Below are 20,325 nucleotides of genomic sequence, written 5' to 3' on the forward strand. Positions count from 1 at the left end.
ATCTCGAATTAACAGGATTTTTGCCATGGGTTGTCAAAGCCCATGACACACAAATGGATGCACTGAACTGGGCTCAGCAATAGTCAGTTAAGTGTTTGTATTTGCAAACTCAAACACCACTGCATTTTTTTATAGGTTGCAGCATTCTTCACAGAGATACTATATACAGATTTTCAGTCCTCAGCTGATCTATGTTCACTTGAAAGGATGGAAAAGAAAAGTTTCTTCTAAAAAATCTGGCCAGGAATAAATGGCTTTTTTTCCACAGAGGGTTTGAGCAGTCTTACTTCCAAATGGGATGCTGTGACTAAAGCCTACCTAACTCTCTAATCTGTGTTCTGGACAGAAGCAGAAAGCTCGCTGGCTGTTTTCCCTCCAGGTGATCTGAGGGATGTAACCTTTTCATGCTCCTTTTCTGATGTCAATTAAATTAACAACATGTAACCACATCTGATTTCTCTTTATACCACCTCTTCTACATGTACCTTGATACCATTCCTGTCATCCTAACTCAGGCTCTTTCTTTGTTTCAGTTTCCACACCAAGAAATTCCACTGTGCTACCTGAGTATTCTGCGGATACAAGTCGAGCTAGAGAAGTGAAGAAAAACAATACACAGGTAACTCCCTAAAGAGAAAGGGGTTTGTAGATACTTGAAAGGAAAAGGAATGAATGGATATCCAAGCCATTGGAGCTTCAGTTTTAAAATCTGTGATGTTAATGAGCAACATCTTCACAGTGTAGATATTTAATATGCAATTCCATGGAACATGCAAGCGTCACTTCCCTCTTCAAATAACTTCCTTATGTCTCCAGTGGTAATTTCCCTCATTAGTGCTTTCTGTTCTGCTGACCTCTGATGTGCTTGCATGTTGTGTATTACTTGAAAGCCACATTCATAGGACATTTATTGCAGCGTTCTCCTATGGCACCAGCAACTCCCAGCTGACTGCACAGAAGGGGGCACAGGTAGAGACAATCAACCCTTCTGAATGCCAGCCGTTATTTACTTACATCTCGATGTGCAGATTTCTTTTGGAAATGATTCCCATGAGGGTACACAAGAGAAATGATTTCGAGTGTTGGGTATGGAGCACATGATCAAAAATGAAGTGCTTTGGAAACACTGCTCTGGGTCTCTGTGCCCCCTTGGCTGGCACTAAGGAGAACAGACCCTGCAGTGCCATGGTGGGAGCTGGTCAGAACTGGCAGTTAATAAATTAAGCAGTGAACTGGACAGAAAAGGGTTGTGTAGTTTTTGAGCTATTGCTGTGCAGAAACATGATCAGTCAGGTTCAAACTGTTCCATTCACAGATGTCTTTTACTAGAGAACTTTTGAGTTTTAACAGACAAAATTGTAACTGCGGGTTAAAAATATCTTCATTTTAAGTTATGTACTTGCACACGCTGCCAGCTGAGCCATAAACCAATTCACAGCCTGGCAGAAATCAGCTGGAAGGGGCACATGACCAGTGAAGGCTAAAAAGGCTTTGGAACACCACGTTCTTTCCCAGCACAGGGCTGCTGCTGACGCTGCTGAGGGTGGGAGTCACTCAGTTCTGCACCCACTGCAGCACCCCAGGCCTGCCATGGGCTGTGCCACTGGCGTATCACAAGACACTCTTGTGGCCAGTTTTCCTCCCACTCCTGTGCTGAGAAAATTTTCCTATTAACAAATGCAGAATTTTTCCACCCTTTACACTCTGCCTTGACACCCTCACTTGGTGGAAGGGCCAGGAGCAGCCTGAGAAATGGAACTGGAAGGACAACAACAAACCCCACTCTGCAGGACCTGAGGAGGGGCCATCTCAGGATAGTGCAGAAAGCAGCTGTCAGACACAAGTAGAGGGAAGCAGGTTTCTTCCATTCCCTGAGCTGCTCCCTGTCGCACAGCAAGAGTGCTGAAAAGGAGGATTTGGCTTCTCAGTATCTTTCACTTCCACAGTCTGAGTGGCACACACACTGCTTAAGTGGATTATTTAATCATTCAGCTACCATTTGTAATAAAGGAGGATTAAAACACAAATCAAGTAACTCCAAAAACATCCAGTGGGGAGAAAACCTCAAGAGGTTAACACTTTATATAATCTTTTAGGAGTTTTATAGCCTAATTACATCAGTCAATTTTTACTCTCCTTCACTGTGTATATGGATTCCCTGTTTTTGTCAAAAATAAATGCTCACTTGTTTTCGATAGGGTCTCTGTCATCTTTGTCTACTCAGACAGTACAGTACTGCAATATTTGCACAAGCCAGTAATTTATTTTTAAGTGCAGTCTGAAAACCCCTGAAAATTTCTGAAATGAGAGAACCATATGCAGTGTTGTCACAAAAGAGCAACTCTGGCAGACACACAAAAAAAAAATCTTAATCACTTCCTCATAAATGGACTGTTTCTTCCTTCACACAGGAATCTGACTTTTCCAGGTTCTGTAGAGAATGTTTCTACCATATGCAACTCCCTATTACCAGGACTAGGAAAGAATTATCTGCAGTGGCAGTCCCATATGAACCAACTCACATCACAGGCAAAATGAACCCCGAGGCACGCATACAGATGTTATCTCCCAAGAACATGAGCTGTAGGAATTTTCCTACAAAAGGGAAAAATTCGAAAATACTCTAACAGGTGACGTCACTTTTAAGTTTCATCTCTGAAATGTTCCCAAAACACCATGACACAAGGGACTAAAACATCTAGCTCTGCAGTAATTGAAAAAAAAAATATAATTAACTGTAGGAAACCCATACTCAATATATGAAATTGAAATGGATTGATTTTCTTCTTGTGCAGTGGATGGAACTGCACTTTAATTGAAAATCGCTTTAAAATAAGTGACACTGAAAGGACTTAAATCTTTTTCAATAAAGAGACCCCTATAGCACTTTGCCTGCTATTTCATTGTGTAGGTTAAGCACAAAACAAGTCCTCAAGTGAGTCATAGCACAGCAGTTTACATAGATGGCTACCAAATGCAATCCCACCCCCCAAAAGCTGAGGAACCGGCATTCTACCATCAGCTGATCCAGTGCTTGGTTTAAAGGTTTAAAAATGTTTTGGTGTTTGTCCTGTTGGCCTACCTAACCTGTTCCAAATGCCATACATAATGAAATACCTTTTCTCATCTGTATTTTTGTCCAGAGAGCCAATTTGTCATGTTATAAACCCTTTTGATACAAATTTACTTCCAGACTACTACACTGAAATAATGGCTTGCAAGCCCTAAGTCAGTCAGGAAAAGGGAAGGAAGCTGCTGGAAGAGAGAAGAAGTTGGCATACCTTCCCTTTGTTGAAGTAATGGATAATCTTACGGCACAGACCTTCCTTACGTTGCCACTCTGACTGAGATGGGTAATGCAGGAACTCTCTCAGAGGTCTGTCCTCCCACTGGAGCAACTCACAGTACAAAAGCAAAGTGAATGCAGCCTCTGTAGGAAAGGCAGTTATGGAACACTGAATCAATGACAGCAAATCAACACAGCCAATACTGAAAGGTCACAGACCTGCTTCTGAAACAGTCTGTGATTTCTGATTTATGGTTTGAGAAAAAAACCTCGAGTCTTAGAAGACCATTAAATTATTCAATTACTTAAAATAGCAGCACATGATTTTTAGGTACAAATCTGTCAAGTTTCTTTTTACCAGCTACTTGATTTAAATTCACAGTCCCATGTTCAGATCTGTAACTAGATTTGGGGCATGGCTGTAAACAGAGCTTGGACAACACAGCATTAGAGTCCATACACGTTCCAGTGTTCCCTCAGGACTGCAATGCAGGGAAATATGACAAGTGATAATATAATGGTGGTTTTGCTAATCTTCCTCTAAATTTCATTCTGCTGTTGTGATATTTTTTTTTGATCCATCTTCTTCAAAGAACACTTTAATGTAAAATTTGGAGTGTAATGCAATAATCATACGGTCCTGCAGGCAAAACCAGACAGTATTGAACTTGAGGGAAGAAGCTGGGCCTCAGCTTCTTGCCTTCCCAACTGCCATAACTGATTCATGCAAATTTTTTCCAAAAGAATGAACTAGATATTATATAACATTGGGAGAGTTAAAAAATGTCACAAGGATTTCAAGCAGACTGTGGGGAATGTCTCCCTCACCTGTGTAGTTCTCAGCCTGCAGGTGCATGTCACACAGCTTGTGGATATAGCGGATGTACATCTCCTCCTTGTTGATCTCAGATTTGTAGAAATTCTGTGAAAGAAAAACCAGAGTTGTTACTCTTGGGACTCTCCCTTCAAGCACTCGGTAGCATCTGTGCATGTGCAAAGTTATTGAAAAGAGAACACATTCTTATTGGGAAAGAAAAGTAATAATTCTTTTCATATTCACACTGATCTAACCCACTCATTTTATCATGGCATGATTTTTTTTCAAAATGAAGGTAGTCAAAAGCTGAAAGAAGAGGTGGGAGAGGTTGTAGAACCTCTGTCACAGGGATACACAGAACTCAGCTGGACACAGCCCTGAGGAGCCTGACCTATCTGGCCCTGAGTTCAGCAGCAAGTCGGACCAGAGCCTCCAGAGGATCCCCACAATCCTCATCCTTCTCTTCCAGTGCTTGGATTCTGAAGCTACAGTTGCCTGACACAGATTCCTATCCCAGCCTTTCCCATCCCAGTTTCTACAACATTGCACAGTATCACAAAGAGATAAAGGAAACATCTTTACCATAAGGTTAACAGTGCAGCCGATTTTCTTGTTTTCTGTTTCATCTCCTTTCATACAGTCCCTAAGAAAGCAGAGCGATGTTGAAACAAACATCTGCAAAAACAGTCCTTTTAAAATAAATCTGAAGTTATCGTATCTTCCAGAGTTTCCCTGGATGACAAACAACAGATAATCATATACTTCATTTAATAAAGTTCCTCTAAGAAAACTTTCCATATTACAGCTTAAATGATGTGAGAACTGAGTGTCCCCTTACACATTTGCATCTGAGAACAAACAGCTGAAATGACTGTTCCTTCATTTATTAGAAGAACCTGAATAAAAATCAGACAACAGTGGTCAAAAATAATCTGAATGCAAGATCTACTATAAAAGTAAAAAACTCCTATTTATCCAGATGTAAACATTTAGTCCTAGTCAAAGGGTTGGCTTCCATAAATGCAGCTCTGCAGTGTGGTGTGGCACACTGAAAGGTACAACCTGAGGGATTTAGACTAGATTTCTAACTTTTGTATAGGTAAGTTAAATCACAAAATTTATCTTTAGTTTCTGGAATATTTTAGAAATCATTTCTATTCAAACAGTACAAAGGATTAAATTTTTAAAGCAGTGACACAGCAAACTTATCTTGAGAACCACTACAGCTACCAACTGGCAGCTGGACTCTAAGAGATGCCTGTGTATTTCCAAATTCCAGTGCCACATTCCAGTTCCCTGTTCTGTTCTGGGAATGACAAATCTGCTGCAGATTGAAAATCAATTAAAAAACTGGTATGTGTTTCTCAATTAAGCATGGAAATGTGTATCTGTGTGTCAAAGCTGCCTTGCTGGCAGCTGTTTATCATTAAAAAACAAAAACCCAAAACCACATGACACCCCCCACCTTGCCCCCCCACCAAAAAACCCCCAAGCAGCTCCCCTGCATTCCCTTTAAATGTGTCTCCAGTACCTGGTTGTGCACAGTAGTTGTAGAGCAGTTGTTGCCAGGAAAAAACCAGGAGATTGGATCAAGGTGGTAGGGATAACAAAAAGAACAAACTAAAAAGCACAGAAAAGGATTTGGGACTGCAGAACACCCAGCCTAGTCAGAGGGTTTCACCTCTAATGAGCAGAAGCAGAAGAAAAAACTATTTGAACTTTTGTCAGTAGGCTAAAGATAGAAATATCTGGGGCAGTTCTATATAGGTTCAAATTGTCTATTATTAAAAAAAACCCCTCTGAGTGTGTGTGTATATATAAATCTAAAGTTAAAATATTTCCTTCTAACTAAGTCAAAGCTCAGCTGCATTGACACAACAGTCCTGCAAACTTCAGTTCAAAACTAAACCAAGGCTGCCTAATTTATAGTGAAATCTTGCCCATGGGCCACCAGCTGATGTGTCAGCGTTCCCAGATGGAAGTTCTCCAGCTCTGCATGAGGCATTCAGCACGCCTTGGTTCAGTGTGGCTTTGGGGATCACTCTTGCTTTGAGCATCTATTTTGCTAAATTAGGTGAGATCATTTCAGTGATAGAAGGAATTAATGTTTTAGCAACCCAAACAAACCTTAGTACAAAACTATCAGGAATGAGCACACAAGAATGAGAATAAGGGCTCTGGAGATGAGGATTTGGGATGTTTGCTAAGAACCCAGCAGTAATGAATTAGTCTTTCATGTATGCAGCTTGATAGTCAATAAAAATATTCCCTGTAGGAATTTGGTACCATGTCTTTCCAGACTTCTTATGCTTAGAACATGTTATTGCTGGTGCCAGATACCTGTAGTCGAGCAGACGTTCCATGAGACGAGTGACCGATGTGACAAAGGAGATTCCAGTCTCCCGCCAAGTTTCCTGCTCAATCTTCTCCAGCAAACTGGAGATGGAAAGACAGCAGGTGAGGCTTCCAGGGAAATGGTACAGTGCATGCAGACTGATACAGACAGCTTGGTTTCTCCCTCATAAAACAAATTCCAGAAGAATTACTATCTTACCTGGGATAAGGCCCAAAGAGTTGGGTTCTACTCCAGGCAGCATGAAGCAAAGACAAGGAAATTACAGAACTGACAGGAGAAGGGAAAATATCCTCACATTGCCATTTAACAGATATGAAAAAAACCAACACTCATGGCAGTACTTGATTCCCACATTACTACCTGTAGCTTAAATACTGCTAGCAGCAGTCAGAAACTGAAAAGGAGTCCAAACCTACTGCAAGTATTTCTTCTTTGCTCATCCCTCCAAAAACTTTCATCTCTAACCAGTGACCAAGCAACCCTGAATCACAATGTAGTTAAACTGGAAATAAAAGCAGTCTGCTCCTGCCTAGCATAGACAATACAGTGAGCACCCATCTCACACAGTGAAGGAAGAGAGAAGGCTGGAGTGAGAACAATAAACATTGTGTTTAAAAAGTGAAAAAAGAAAGCAAATTTACATGCCAGTTTCCTGAAACTGGATTTCCAGTCAAAGAACTTGCCACTTCTGGGAAGGAAATTCTTTTGGGCGTCACATCCTCTGAAGAAGCAAACTCTTCAGTACTGAGGGAGCCAATTCCCTTTTCAGCAGTAGAGTTGAGACAGTAGAATTCAGGGTCAACTGTTTTTTTCACACAGCATTTACTAATTTATGGAATTTTTTCCTGAAGTTGGTTCCTCATATTGTTCTCAGACAAGTCAGTGGCACATATAAACTAAATGGTTGCTGGCATTCCAGGCTGTGTTTCTTGGTAATACATCCAATCACTATCATCTAAAAATGAGTAAAAAGCTACAACCCTTGAATTCTTAACATTTCAGGTAACAAATGTCTTCACCTGGGGCAAAGGCACACTATTCCTCCTGCCAGGCGAATTATAAAAAGAATAGCTATTTCCTTTCCTTTATCCCTGAAACAGACTTACATTATCTGTACACATAAGATCCAAGACTTCCCAAGGCTGAATATACACAAATCCAAAGTGAATACATTTCCATACTTCCTGAGGATAAGCACATGGGATGGGCAGGCTTATCTAGCTTGAAATGAATGAATGTGCAATTGCAAATTCAGAAATAGAATTATTGGCCCCAGCAAAACAAAGGTTTATGGCTCAAACAGCCGGTGTGCTATTAGGGGCCATGTAAAATTGTCTGGAATATATGGCTAAAATTCTGGTAATGATCTCTCTGGCTCACTGGAGTATTAAAAAATTTGGGTTAAAGGCTCTGGACTGTCAGGAGTTCAAAATAATTCCTTTTGAAATAAACTAGAAACACTCGAAATGAAATTTGGGGACAGATCAGTAATCAAAGGTAGTGAAGTGTAAAGTCAGACCATGAAATCCTCAAGTTTATCCTTCTGAGTATGAATTGTTGGTGTGAAGGGAAGTGGAAATACAGTGTCCCAATGGACTCTGGAGGAAGCAACTGGCAACTGTTGAGCCAACCAAAACATGGCCTTCAAAAATAGGAGGAAACAAAGGAAAATGCTGAGGAAAATCTCCTTTGCTCTAACATAGCCTGACTCTGTAGACAGTGCACTATGTCTCTAAACAATCTCACTCACTGTTATCAAAAGAGAGGGGCCCTGGCTCCTCCAGCAAATGAATTTTTGATAGGAGGATGATAACCTGTGCAGCCCTTTATGAGGTGTCACAGAGAGAAGACAAAGAAGAATTTAGGTCTCTCTATTATTTTCAGCATTACTTCGCTGAGCCATTCCATGGAAACCTGCCAGGAAGCCCTTTCCTGCCCTCCCCAAAGATCTGTGGCTGTACAGATCAGTGCCCAGACTCTTGCAATGGCCCTGCACAACACAAGGAGCATGAACTGGCAAAGCTTACAGCAGGCTGAAGAGTTCCCTGTAGTTCTCATCACCTTTTCCTTCGGACACCAGGCTGTCCAGCTTGTCTATCAACTCAGCTTCCACCTGCAGGAAGAAGTAACCAAATCCATCACTCAGAAACACTTCCAATGAACCAGTACATCAGGTAAACTGGATCCTGAACTACAACAGAATATCCAGCACCACTGCTGTGCTGTGGTGATTCTGCTGGTGGGTAATTGGTTTGCAATCACCCAGACATCATTATATTGGAAGATTATTTGTTCATTAAACCCCCCTTTTTAAGCTTCTCTGTGATTATATGACACTTCTGCTTTTTCTTTCACTTATGTAAAACGCCACACCAGCATCATTATGTTCCTCTTACAAAGATTTTTAATACTTATTAATTCCCACCCTAAATATCAAATGTGATATCAGATATTCTGATAAAATTGATTCAAGTGCAGAAATCAACATTAAACATTAACATTAAACAAAACAATTTCATGTAGTCTGAAATCTTGCAGAAAACACGGTTTCACTACTAGTGAAGACAGAGGCTTCTAAAGGCTGAAACTATTTGCAGAAATATGGCTTACTTTTATTTAAATACAAGCATAGTTTGAGCTTCTCTATGTTTTTCAGCTGCCAAATTGCAAAGGAGGTAAGGATGGGAAGGAAAAGCAAATCAGCCAGTAGCACACAAATGGACTTGGTGCTCTTGCTGCTGAAATCATTAAAGGGAGACCTGATTTCATTCCTGAATCAGACTGTATTGTTATCCAGCCTTGCTGAAAAAACAACCTTGTTAAAACATGAACTACTGAAGAGAATTAAAAAGCGCTTGAATGAATTTTCAGGGGTTTTATATTTTCTGACAAACAACTGAATATTCAAAAGGTGAAGAGAAGCTCACAGTTAAGAAAACCCTCCCTTTGTTTGTGATCTACAGTGACAACAGAAATCCGTAATGCCTGTGTCCGGCTACCCAGCATTATACTGGAAAGCAAATAACTCCCTGGTCCCAGCAGAAAATGTTAATGAGGTTTATTATCTCTTGTGGTATTTAACTGTATATTTCATTCTCACTAATACAGATGATTATTTTGTCTTTGACCTCAGAAAGTTACAATATATGCTTCATAAAACAGTGTGGAAATTTGCTCGTAATTTAAGAAATATTCTTGGAGCTGTAGTTTAGAATACATTAGTGAGTATAAAAATTAAATGAAGATTATGAAGAGTGCATCTTGATACAGAAAATATAAATAGGCCCAGAAACTCAAAGGTGACTGTAAGTGCTTATTACTGTAAATTCCAGAGAAAGACTGTTCTATTGTTATGCTAAAACAGGTGGAAAGAGGACTATGATCAAAATGCTATTGCAATAATAATAATAGTAAATAATAACAATCATAGTGATCACGGGAGCTAAAGAGGAAGAAAAACAAGCTCCTGATAATACTTTTCCACACAGCCTTTAATAGATCAGGTTATGGGAAAGGTCTGCTATTCTCCTGGAATGATAGATTAGATCTGGCATTTTAATGACTCTGCAAATAATTAATCACATGAATTATGATAATTTAATGGTGATTTACTCCTTCAGAGCACTTCTCTGCAGACACTTGCCCTCAGTATTGCTCCAGCACAGTGACAATGAAACACTGTCATCCGAGGACCAAGTCTAAACCCATCCTTCATTAGCAATGCTCTGCACTTCAGGGATCTGGTTTGCAGTGGAAAATCTAAGCAATTCTCTGACCACGACTGGGAAACAGATTGATGAAGATTTCTCTCCCTGATTTGCAATCACAGCTCACAGCAGGTGGAAACTGCAGAGCTCTTGTTGGACTTAACCCTTCCAGGAGAGCTGTTGCAATTTCTGAAAATAAGAACAGCTACAAAGTCTGCTTCAAGGCATGGTAGAATGATTTAATGATACAGTACCACTTCCTAGCTGCAAATTGAAGACAGAGAAGCAGAGAGCAAATCACAAATACCGGCTAAATCTTTACATCCCCAGTTTTGGTTCTCAGTCTGACCCATTTAATAGCTGACTAATAATCTAAGTGAAACCAGTGGGAGCAGTGACAGCCCAGCACTTACAAAATTCTCTTCCCTGTCTGTGATGTGCTGAGCACATCCCTCCTCTTCCCCGTTTCTGGGAAATGCAGCTTGCACTGGTTAAACAATCTTGGGGGTCTTGTGATAGTTCTGTGAAGTAGGTCTCAAATTTTCTATTTTATGTATATTTACATGACATCTTCACAGTCAGAAACAGATCAACATCAGCTTCCAGCTGGACACTGCAGACAGCCAGAGCAGGAAAAGGAAAGCTTGCGAAGTGCCCTCACCTGTTTGAAGTTGCCATTCTTTCTCTGCTCCCAGTCCATCATGTCATGGAAGATTGGGATCATGATATTCCGGACTTCTGGTTGTGGAACAAGTGTAACACCCAGAAAGGGACCAATCATTCCCGGAATAAAGTGAATCTTGTGCTCACCTGTACAACACAAACCAACTGTAATTAAATAAAAGCCTTTGCTATCTGTCACTGAGAAAATAGGGAACCCTTGCAATAATGGCATGTACAGAGTAGTAGGCATGAGCATTATGAAAGCAAACATTCTTTTCCTGGAAGGAATGAAAAATCAGTATTTACTTTACACCATGTCTTGCAAAGTCTCTAAGAGCATTTTTAAGTTCACTGTGAAAGCCTTCAGCAAAAATTGTCAGTGCATTTTACTTGCAAAGGAATTCAAACTGTCAAAAGTAACTGAACTAAAACATACTAACTGGGGGAAAAGAGGCCAGGGTACGTACTTCTAATTTCTGAGGATTTTAAAAGGGCTGGTGAGAACAGTGGTAGTTAGTAGAACACATTTAGATTTTAAAGAACTAAAGAGCTCCTGGTCCTCAGTGCTGCCTCAATTTCCTAACTGCCCTTGACTGGGATTAAATGGATCTGCTCCAGGAGGGACTGGAGGCACTGTGCTGACAATCTCTTCTGAGCCACGTTACTGCACTGTTGCAGAGAGAAACTCAACAAAGCCTGATTTGGAACAGCATCCAGGGATAAATATCTGCATCTACACATCTAAAACTGGCTTCTCACTTCTCAGTTGAGTTTGTCCAGCATCATTTTCTGGGTATTGGATCTCTTCTATCTTGGAGGGCCTTCTGTTCTCCACACAGATCATTTGAACTGTGACCAGTTCTGGCTGTATCATTTTAGTTGTGCAAGACAGACCAGGCTTATTCAGTTTTCTTGCTTTTGTAGTGCTCCTGACTGTTGTCTGAACTTTGTCCAACTTGTCTTGGGTTTATGTTTTTTTGTGTTTTGTTGTTTCTTTTAGCTGTAGAAAGCAGGACTGGGCAAACTAATCTAGAATCAAGTGAACTTATGAAAAACACTGTGACAGTAATATGGTCCCTCTCTCTTACTCCAGATTCTCACATATTTTCTCAAAGATTACAAAATCTCCTTTACTCATGGCATTTTACAGGTAGCTCCCCTTCAGCTGATTATCAGCATGGTACATTTGTAGTCTTTGGTTTCTTGAACAGCCCTCCTACCTATATTCCTACACATAAAATGTTTGTATTTGGCTTTGTGAATATTTTGCAGCCACATTATCAAGTTATCTAATCTGACTTGTGCCACTCCTTTGCTCTCTTCGTGATTCACCCCTTCTCATATCCTTGTATTTGTGATCTCTATCAGCAAACATTTTGTTATTTTCCTCTAGAATACAGTGCAAAAGAGTTTTGGTGGGAGAAGAGAACTCTTCAGAGAAACAAAGGATTCTGTGATGCCACAAAACATTAAAAAAAATTTAAAAATCTGACAGAAACGGGGGGTTCCTTTGGCTTTGGTTGTCAGGTGAGAGAGGGAGAGACTTACCCAGGTTCTGCCACATGCTGAAGAGCTCATAGGCCATCATCACTCTCATATCGCCGTACCTGAGAGAGAACAGAGACACAGCTGCCCAGGGAACAAAAACTGGGAAGGCAGTGAAAAAATAATCAAATTGTTTAAAAAAAAAAATCAATTCACATTTATGTTAATGTAAGAATATCGAACAACTTGACCAATCCCTGAATGTGGAATTGGGAGATCTACTTATTAATTTCCCAGGAATTTCCACATCCCAGGTTTCATGATAAATCACAGAGACTTATGGTAGGAAAAAAAGTCTCTTTTTTGGGGCGGGAACCCAATGAAACATGTCCTTACTTATCTAGAATCTTCTTCCTCTTAGGTGGTGTGGCATTTTCTAGCTGGAGACTCGGCTGGTTTATGAACAAAACTGCCAGGCTGAAATAAGAGTTCCACACCTGTGACAAGGGAAGGAATTTTACAGCATTACACTCCAAGAGTAAGTTTTAAAGAGTGGAGAAAGACACAGACTCCTTTTCGTAATCAAGGCATGAATTCATCAGTGTCTCTTACTATGGAGATACAAATTAACTCTTAAGGATAACAAGTGGGTTATTTAAACCTTGACAGGAACTGAAACCCCACAAAAGCAGTGCCACTGGGTTTTCCTGTTTGCACCAGAGCACAAGACTGAATAAACCTGGTGACTTCAGCAAACTTTTAAATTGTTTTTCTATAGGCTAAACAGATTATATCTGTCAAGAATCCCCAGAGATCACCTTATACATGAATGAGAACCCTATAATTTGATCTGTTTTCCCAAAGAGATGAGTTTTTTCCCAACTTGGTGTGTGCACATGTCCCTAGATGCATGTCTGGCAGCTTTTCCTTATTAACACTGAACTTGCTGCCCATCTCCAACTACATGAGACACAGGGACAACGCTCCATAATCCTCCAGGATTTATGTCAGCAGCCAGAGGGACCTCTGGGAGAGGGAGATTGTGAATTCCCCAACTTCAGGAAAAGCATTGCCTGAGTTTACATTGCATTATCCATCATTCTGCAAGACAGCATGCTCCATTAGCCCCATGCTTATGGAATTACTTGTTTCCTTTATGAGAGACTCAATTTTCCTGATTTGATCTCACACTGTATCTGTTCTACTTCCCATCAATTCTTCAGCAGATTCCATTCCTGTCCTTTATCAGTTAGGTCATCTTCCTGACAGACACTCTAATAAATGCTGCAAATATCATCAGCTAAAGCAGAGGGCAGCTCCTGTTCCTTTGTTACTGATGGTTTGAAAAGATGTCAGAACATTTTCTGAATCAATTCTTACTTTAAAATCGAAGTCTGTTTCCGTGAAATTCTTATGCAGGGCAGAAGACAAGTACTGAACTGTTGTAACTATGATACTGCAGCCAAAAACAAAGAGAAGAAAACAAAGAGAACATTTGAATCTGGAATAAAACATATTACAGTGGTTGGTGGTACTGGTTTTACTGTGGGTACAGAGATGAGCATTCTTTGTGTAATCACTGTGATATTTACACAGAAACCACTGTTCTAAGTTTTAATGTACAGTTTGTACTAATTGATACAAGATTATGAACCTTCACTATTATTGTAACTTTTAGCATTTAAAATCATGTCTGTTTTGCATGGCTGGGCCATATGACCTCCAGTGAAATGGAACAATATACTCCTTTTCCTCCTGTTTTAAACAGAAAGATTTTTTCCCCCAGAGAAGAGTAACTCAAAAAGTTGGGGCTGTTCTTGTTCTTGACTATACAATGGTCCTTAATCTCACCTCATTCAACTCAAGATTTTTGCGGGTTAATTTTGCCAATTTTTGATTTTCGTGTTAGTTTTTGTTGGTGGCTGAATACACCTTAGTGAAAGGCAATCAAGGCATGTGATAAATTGAGAATTAATAATTGGCAACAATAGTACCAAAAGAAGAGCACATCTCTGATTCACATGCAAGCAGTACTCCAGCAGCACTGCTAAATGTAACTGTCAGTCTAAAGGTTTGTGGCAAAATGATGCCCAAGGGAACAGGTAACCTGCAGCATCTGAGGGAGCTACTGTTTCAGGTGGATTTCTTTTTCTTACAGAACTTCATTGAATCTTTACGCTTGAATTACTGAAATCCACTTCTTTCACTTCTCATTAGCAGGGTGGACTCGCAGAGCATTCAGCTCAGCTGAGCAGGCAGCCTTTAGGAGCATTTCCATGGAGTTTCCTCAGAGTGGGAACTCTCCAGCTGTCAGTCAGTCAGTGGGAATTCCACAGCTAGTTTAGCTAAGGAAGCTAGTGAATAATTCCAGCCACCCTGTGTTCAACACTGCTGCCAATCCAAAGAGCACAGTACTTAACCCAGCAGAAGCAAGAAACTGAGATAAAATGGAGCATTAAAATGGTAGATGGCAACTGAATTGAGAAAGAACTCTTAATGTAATGCTTTGGTGTCATGGCTGGGGTCTGCTCCCACTGTTCCCAGATACCTGAGTGCCTCTCCCTAAGGAGGGATGTTTATGGGAAAAGACAGATGTTCAATGCAGGGATTCCCTGGCAAGGGTGGGAGAGGCCTGTTAACACCCCGGGAGTGGGGAGCTGGGCCTTGCCCTGTGTGCTGGAGCTGCTGGGCCACTTGGCCCCTCACCCTCAGGGCAGCTCCTTCAGCTCTGCTTTTAACTCCTGACTCAGAGTACTGGTGGGGTTTAACAGACCCACGAACCCACAGGTTTGGTCTGGAGTGTTACAGCAACAGCAGAATGAGGATGAGCACTCCAGGATTCCTGTCTTGATCCTCACATCTCAGTCTGAGGAAAAACCTGAGGAAAAACCCAAGCCCCAGGCTTTAACTGCCGCAGAATGACAACACTTTACACCTGCTTCTCTACTTACTTGCTGGTGAGCAACCTCATCACCATCCAGTCTCGAGGAAAGACACTCATCTTCATCAGGTTCCGAAACACACAGAAAATCTTCAGGAGGAACTCCTGTCACACAGGGAAAAGAAATGAAAAATCAGCAGCAGTTGCAGGTGAATCTATTTTCTTGATCATAAGAAAGACAATTAAGCTAAGTGTGCTCTACTTGAGCTTTGTGTTGCAAGGCCATTCACCTGGAAACATGGAAGCAACATACACTGGAATATGGCTCTGTTCCTTTTGTTTGCCTCTAATATAGAACTTGCAGCTTCTTTAAAATCTTCACTTCTATAGGGAGATGAAAATCTTCCCTATGTGCATAATTGTATATGACTTCTCATATTATCACCCAGAGTTCCAGTGTCAATTTGCAGCTATTTTGAAATATACTGGACTCATAATCACCTTCTTATGTACTCATTTTATTCATTTATCTGTCTAAATTTCTTTGGACTTACGTCACAATTTGAGAACTAACCACACCCCCAAGCCCAATGAAACTCCTACACACACTTTCTAAAATAGTAACAGAAAACCCCATTTCTGGCAACTAGAGCAGCAAAGAGCTCTTAGACACATTCAGCTGAATCTCTGCTCTCCAAAAAAAAATCCCCAAACCTGAAGACATTTTTGGCTTTTGACTACTTGCACCTCCATGTCTACAGAACAACAGGAAGGATCAAACATGACAAGTTGTTGGCCTTGCAAACTATGATTTTATTGTTTTGTTTTCCTTCCACACAAAACCAAAATAGCAGAGAAAGTGGCAGAGCAGGGTTTCTTCAAAACCATCCTACCATTATGCCTTAATGGGGTGGTGGGGGGGGAGGAGGGGTGTGTGTGATTAATATCTTGGTGTAACTGAGCTCAGAGTAAAGCATTAGAAGCTCCTTGACTTTTGGCCTCATTTTGCCCTAAGTGTAACAGTGATAAGTGAATAAAATGCCTTTCCATGCCAGAAAAAGTATTGGAAATATTATTATGGCCATATTTGATGGGGAAAAAAAAGTAATATATAAAATCTTCAGCCTTTGTGATACTCTTGGAACATATACTGAGATTATAGAAATACAACAGTTCTTATGGGCATAAAGACAAATTTCAGTTCAATGACCTTTCCACAAGTCTGACACAAGAACTGTAGTTTAGATGGCTTTTAAAATATCTATTAAAATTTATTATGAATTAATTTACCAAATCATTTTCCTGTGAGCAATTTGAAAGTTACCAGAAAGGCAGCAATCTCAGATAACTATCAACCTGAGATACACTGAACCCTGCAACCTAAAGATAAGAATTTTATCATTGCAAATTCATCTCCCTGATTTATTCAGCTTCTCTGTATGCACACAAAATATTTAAAAGCTGAAAGTCTATCCAGAAAGGACTTCTCACTGCTTCTCCATTTCATTTGTAAAGGTAACAGAAGTTCCTGCCACATTACATTGTTCTTATTGTGCTTATTTTATTGAGTGCCATGCTAAACAAAATCATTTTATATAAAAACTTATCTTTATTTATAGGATTATTCTGCCTTTTAAACAGGCTGTTGTCAGATACTCCTCTTCCCTATGGAAGTTGAGGTAAGAAGTTCTGCTGGTGTGAGATGTGTGATGTGCCATTTCAAAATGTCAGAGGTCTGTGCCCCTCACCAACCCCTGCTGTTCACGGAGAGTCATAATTTAAGCTGATGTTCACAAAGAAGCAGGCAGCAACTGGAGTGGTAAGGTTACAGCTTTCCAAAAAAAGATTTCATCTGCTAGAGACATTTGTATCCCCCAAAAGGCTTGAAATTCTCTTCTGGCATAAAATCAATACCCTTTGTAAGAAAGCTCCAGTGCATACTGAACATCTAGCAAAATGCTATACAACAACTGACTTCACATTCACGGGATTAAAAAATGCCCTGTTCCTCTGCTTGTGTTTAATAGGTAACAATTATGATATCCTTTATGTCCAACAACATCTATCCTGGGACTTTATTTGCTGTTATAATTTGGTGCCCTGTAGCCTTAAATGGTTTTTTGCAACACTACACCAACGATTATAAAAGTGAAAGGAAGGTCCCTAAAGAGAGTGCCAGTGGATGGGAATGATTAACAGGGCAAGTGATGCTCGAGGGATTCCCCTCTGCTCTCCCATTCTGAGGGAATCACCCTACAAACACCACACCCTTTGGTACCTTCAGCTCATCCTTGCTTTGGAAGTTGTCCAGTAAGTGCTGGAAGTGAGTGTCTGACATCTGACGAAGCAAAGATAAAAGGCAGGAGACATATTCTCCCTGTTGACCAAATGAGAAACTCTTTCATTGAGACAATCTGAAATTTCATAGATACAAAGCTTAACCTGGGGGAAGGTATAAAGGGAGGGGTCTGAAATGGCCCCAATGCCTGTGAGGGGACAGCTGACATGCACAGAGATTGAAAGTACTGCAGGTTAACAGTTCCTGAGTTACTGTTAATACAGGGATACACCTCCAGGAGGCTCCTCCACAGATGCCAGTTTTAAAGGTCTTTTAATCAAAGTTGTAGTCTAATCAAAAATCATTTTAAATTATTAATACAGACATTAACAAATCACCCTCCAAGCATGCAGGTTTTGACAATACCTTTTCAGGTACTTAATATACAGTGTCTGTCAGAGGTGTGACTGCAGCTCATGCCAACAGACCAGCAATTATTTGAACTGATTGACTCAGACCAGTAAAGCAGTGACAATTTGGGATCAGGCTGGGCTACAGAAGGTGTCTGGAAGCTTGTAAATATATGGCTTATTAGTGTTCACCAAGTTCTGTGCTGTCAAAGCTCCAGTACTGACAGGACTGCAGTCAGATTTCCTGAGCACAGTCTGAGTAAGCCTACATGAGCTACAATTACATTTCTGTAATTCTGCAAAGCAGATGCACCCTAACCGGTTACCACAGCATCCCAAAGTGTTTTCCAAAGAGGAACTCCCCCATTTTACAAATCTGAAAGCAAAGCACAGAGAAGTTAAGCAATCTGTCCAAGAGAACAAGGTGGTGCCAAGAACAAACATCAGGACTGGGTCTGTTGATTGCCAGTCCCTTGCACAACACTATTTTTTTCTACAACAAAGAGCAACTAATTTGGAAAATACACAAATCTAAGCCATATCTAATAAGAATCCATATATCACTGTGCTGTGAAATGTAGACTGAGGAGCAAATATAAGGGACCGTGCCTTCCATTTTACTGTTTTTGTAATTGGCTCAAGCATCTACCCAGGAGCTTTGACACAGGTTGTTCCAATAAAGTTTCCAGGGCTGAACTTCACTAGGAAGAAAGATGTGCTCTTTTGTGTGGGCTGGCATGTGGTAAACAGCAGTAAGTCAAATGGCAGCAGTAAAAGGAAACTGAGATATTACTGGACATTTGCAAGCCAGTGCCTTTCTTGTCCTGTATCAAAGAACATCTTGTTATCTGAGCTAACAAGGAAAGGTCCAACCTTCTCTCCTGTGTGAGAAGTGCACCTTAGTGCACATGTGCCCCCAGCAGCACTGCTGAGGTTTCAGCCATTTGCTAAAAAAACAAGTCTAAAAAAAGGACATTCTGAACAGCAGCTTTACATTCTACATTGTGCAAAAGCTGCATTAGAGACTCTGACAAACAAAAATAGACTAAAATAGGCTAGAATAGAAAAGGGCACAAATCCAGGAAAGAAGAAGGCTGAACAGCAACATTCTATTCTTTTTCTTCTCTTCCACTGCATGTCAAAAATTTTTTCCCTGTGGCTAATGCTGGCAGCCTGGGTAAAGTGGTGGCTTCTCCCACCAAGCTCAACAGCTCACTTGACTTATGATCTGTTAATTTCTTTTGAAAAAGTATGCTGTGTTTCATTTGCATGAAATAATCAATGACCTGGGACAGAAGCTCTCCAGGGTGTTTAGCAAAGGGATTTAACCACAGAGCACTGTGATATCCTCAGTTTTGGGGATCACAGCCTAGTACTCATATAGCCCTTGGTGACACCACCTTAGGGGTGAAGCTCCAGGCAGCTGCCCAGTACCTCAAGTTTTAAGCAGTAACTCTCAATCACAGCTGCAAAGACAAACAAGAAAATAATCCGGCAATCCACTAAAGGCTCCTGAGCTCCACTGCTTCCTGCAGCCCTCACTAGTGCAGGGAGGAGGGAATGGGTTTGTGGCTTATTAAGGGAAAGAGACAAAGCCCTGGGCATTCATGCAGCAGAGATGATGATGAGGTGCCAGTGGTGGTGAGGGACTGAACCAGAGGTTAGAGAAGCAGGAAATAGAAACTGATTGTTAGTTACTAACAGTGATTTCTGCTGTGCACTGCGGGCAGCGCTGCCCTCTTACCGCCTCCTGAGACTGCGATTTACTCATGATTGTGAGCAGAGTTTGTAACAGCACGTCCAGGAGGCTCTCCACCATCATCTCAACCTCCTCCACGACATCTCCCTCCTACAGCAAGTGGTGAGCAAACAAACAGTTAGAAACTGGAGAAATGGAACTGGTAAAGACAGTTCTGCTGAGTCAGCCATACCACAGGCTTGCTGGGACAGAGAGCTCCATAACAGGTTCAAAGAAGTACAATCAAATTCCTCATTGGTACCAGATCCTGTTGTTCTGTCAGAGTGTGTGTGTGTTACCTTGACAGTCTCTGATGGAAACATTCAGGGTCACAGCCGTAAAGGTTAGTCTATAATCAAAGCTCTAGAACACAACAGGAGCAGATTATGTTCAGGAACCTTTACTCCATGGCAGTATGATTTTAGCTTATTTCCATGATACCTTTCATCTCATTCCTTTCACACAGAACCGTGACTTGTAATTGGAAATACACATTGGAATGAATTATATTTAGCACTGCAAGCTTCCTACTTTAGTCAGGTGGGGAAACTTCACCACCCCCTCTTTGCGAGCATTGCTTTAAATGATGTAGTTACCATTTGAGATCAGGGTATTATGACCATCAAAGCTGGGTGTTGAAACTCAGCAGCAATTTCCAGAACTAAGTGGGATTCCATTGATTGAATAATTTTAGAGTATTCTTT

At 40.7% G+C, this 20,325-nt stretch overlaps 1 protein-coding gene and 2 long non-coding RNA genes across 5 annotated transcripts in view; 2 read left to right on the top strand and 1 right to left on the bottom strand.

Annotated features, from left to right (window-relative positions):
* Positions 1-2,190, top strand: part of LOC121659952 — a 38,954-nt gene extending 36,764 nt beyond the window's left edge. For all 3 annotated transcript variants that reach the window (XR_006014512.1, XR_006014513.1, XR_006014514.1), the window contains one exon: positions 534-2,190. This is a non-coding gene — a long non-coding RNA (uncharacterized LOC121659952). The remainder of the gene's footprint in view (positions 1-533) is intronic.
* DOCK3 (dedicator of cytokinesis 3) overlaps positions 1-20,325 on the bottom strand; it is a 188,185-nt gene that overhangs the window by 30,043 nt on the left and 137,817 nt on the right. Inside the window, 13 exon segments of the mRNA XM_042018678.1 lie at positions 3,282-3,430; positions 4,115-4,208; positions 4,686-4,746; positions 6,444-6,539; positions 6,658-6,684; positions 8,487-8,572; positions 10,828-10,976; positions 12,378-12,436; positions 12,711-12,811; positions 13,695-13,770; positions 15,266-15,360; positions 17,474-17,572; positions 19,586-19,732. Of these exon segments, the coding sequence (XP_041874612.1) occupies positions 3,282-3,430; positions 4,115-4,208; positions 4,686-4,746; positions 6,444-6,539; positions 6,658-6,684; positions 8,487-8,572; positions 10,828-10,976; positions 12,378-12,436; positions 12,711-12,811; positions 13,695-13,770; positions 15,266-15,360; positions 17,474-17,572; positions 19,586-19,732 (1,239 nt within the window).
* LOC121659953 lies at positions 12,765-19,733 on the top strand. The gene is made up of 2 exons (XR_006014515.1): positions 12,765-12,852; positions 16,815-19,733. It is a non-coding gene; the product is annotated as an uncharacterized LOC121659953 (long non-coding RNA).

The sequence above is a fragment of the Corvus kubaryi genome, unplaced genomic scaffold (assembly GCF_017639235.1).
Source record: "Corvus kubaryi isolate FWS band 111438036 unplaced genomic scaffold, C.kubaryi_AGA036_p1.0 124, whole genome shotgun sequence".
Lineage (NCBI taxonomy): Eukaryota > Metazoa > Chordata > Aves > Passeriformes > Corvidae > Corvus > Corvus kubaryi.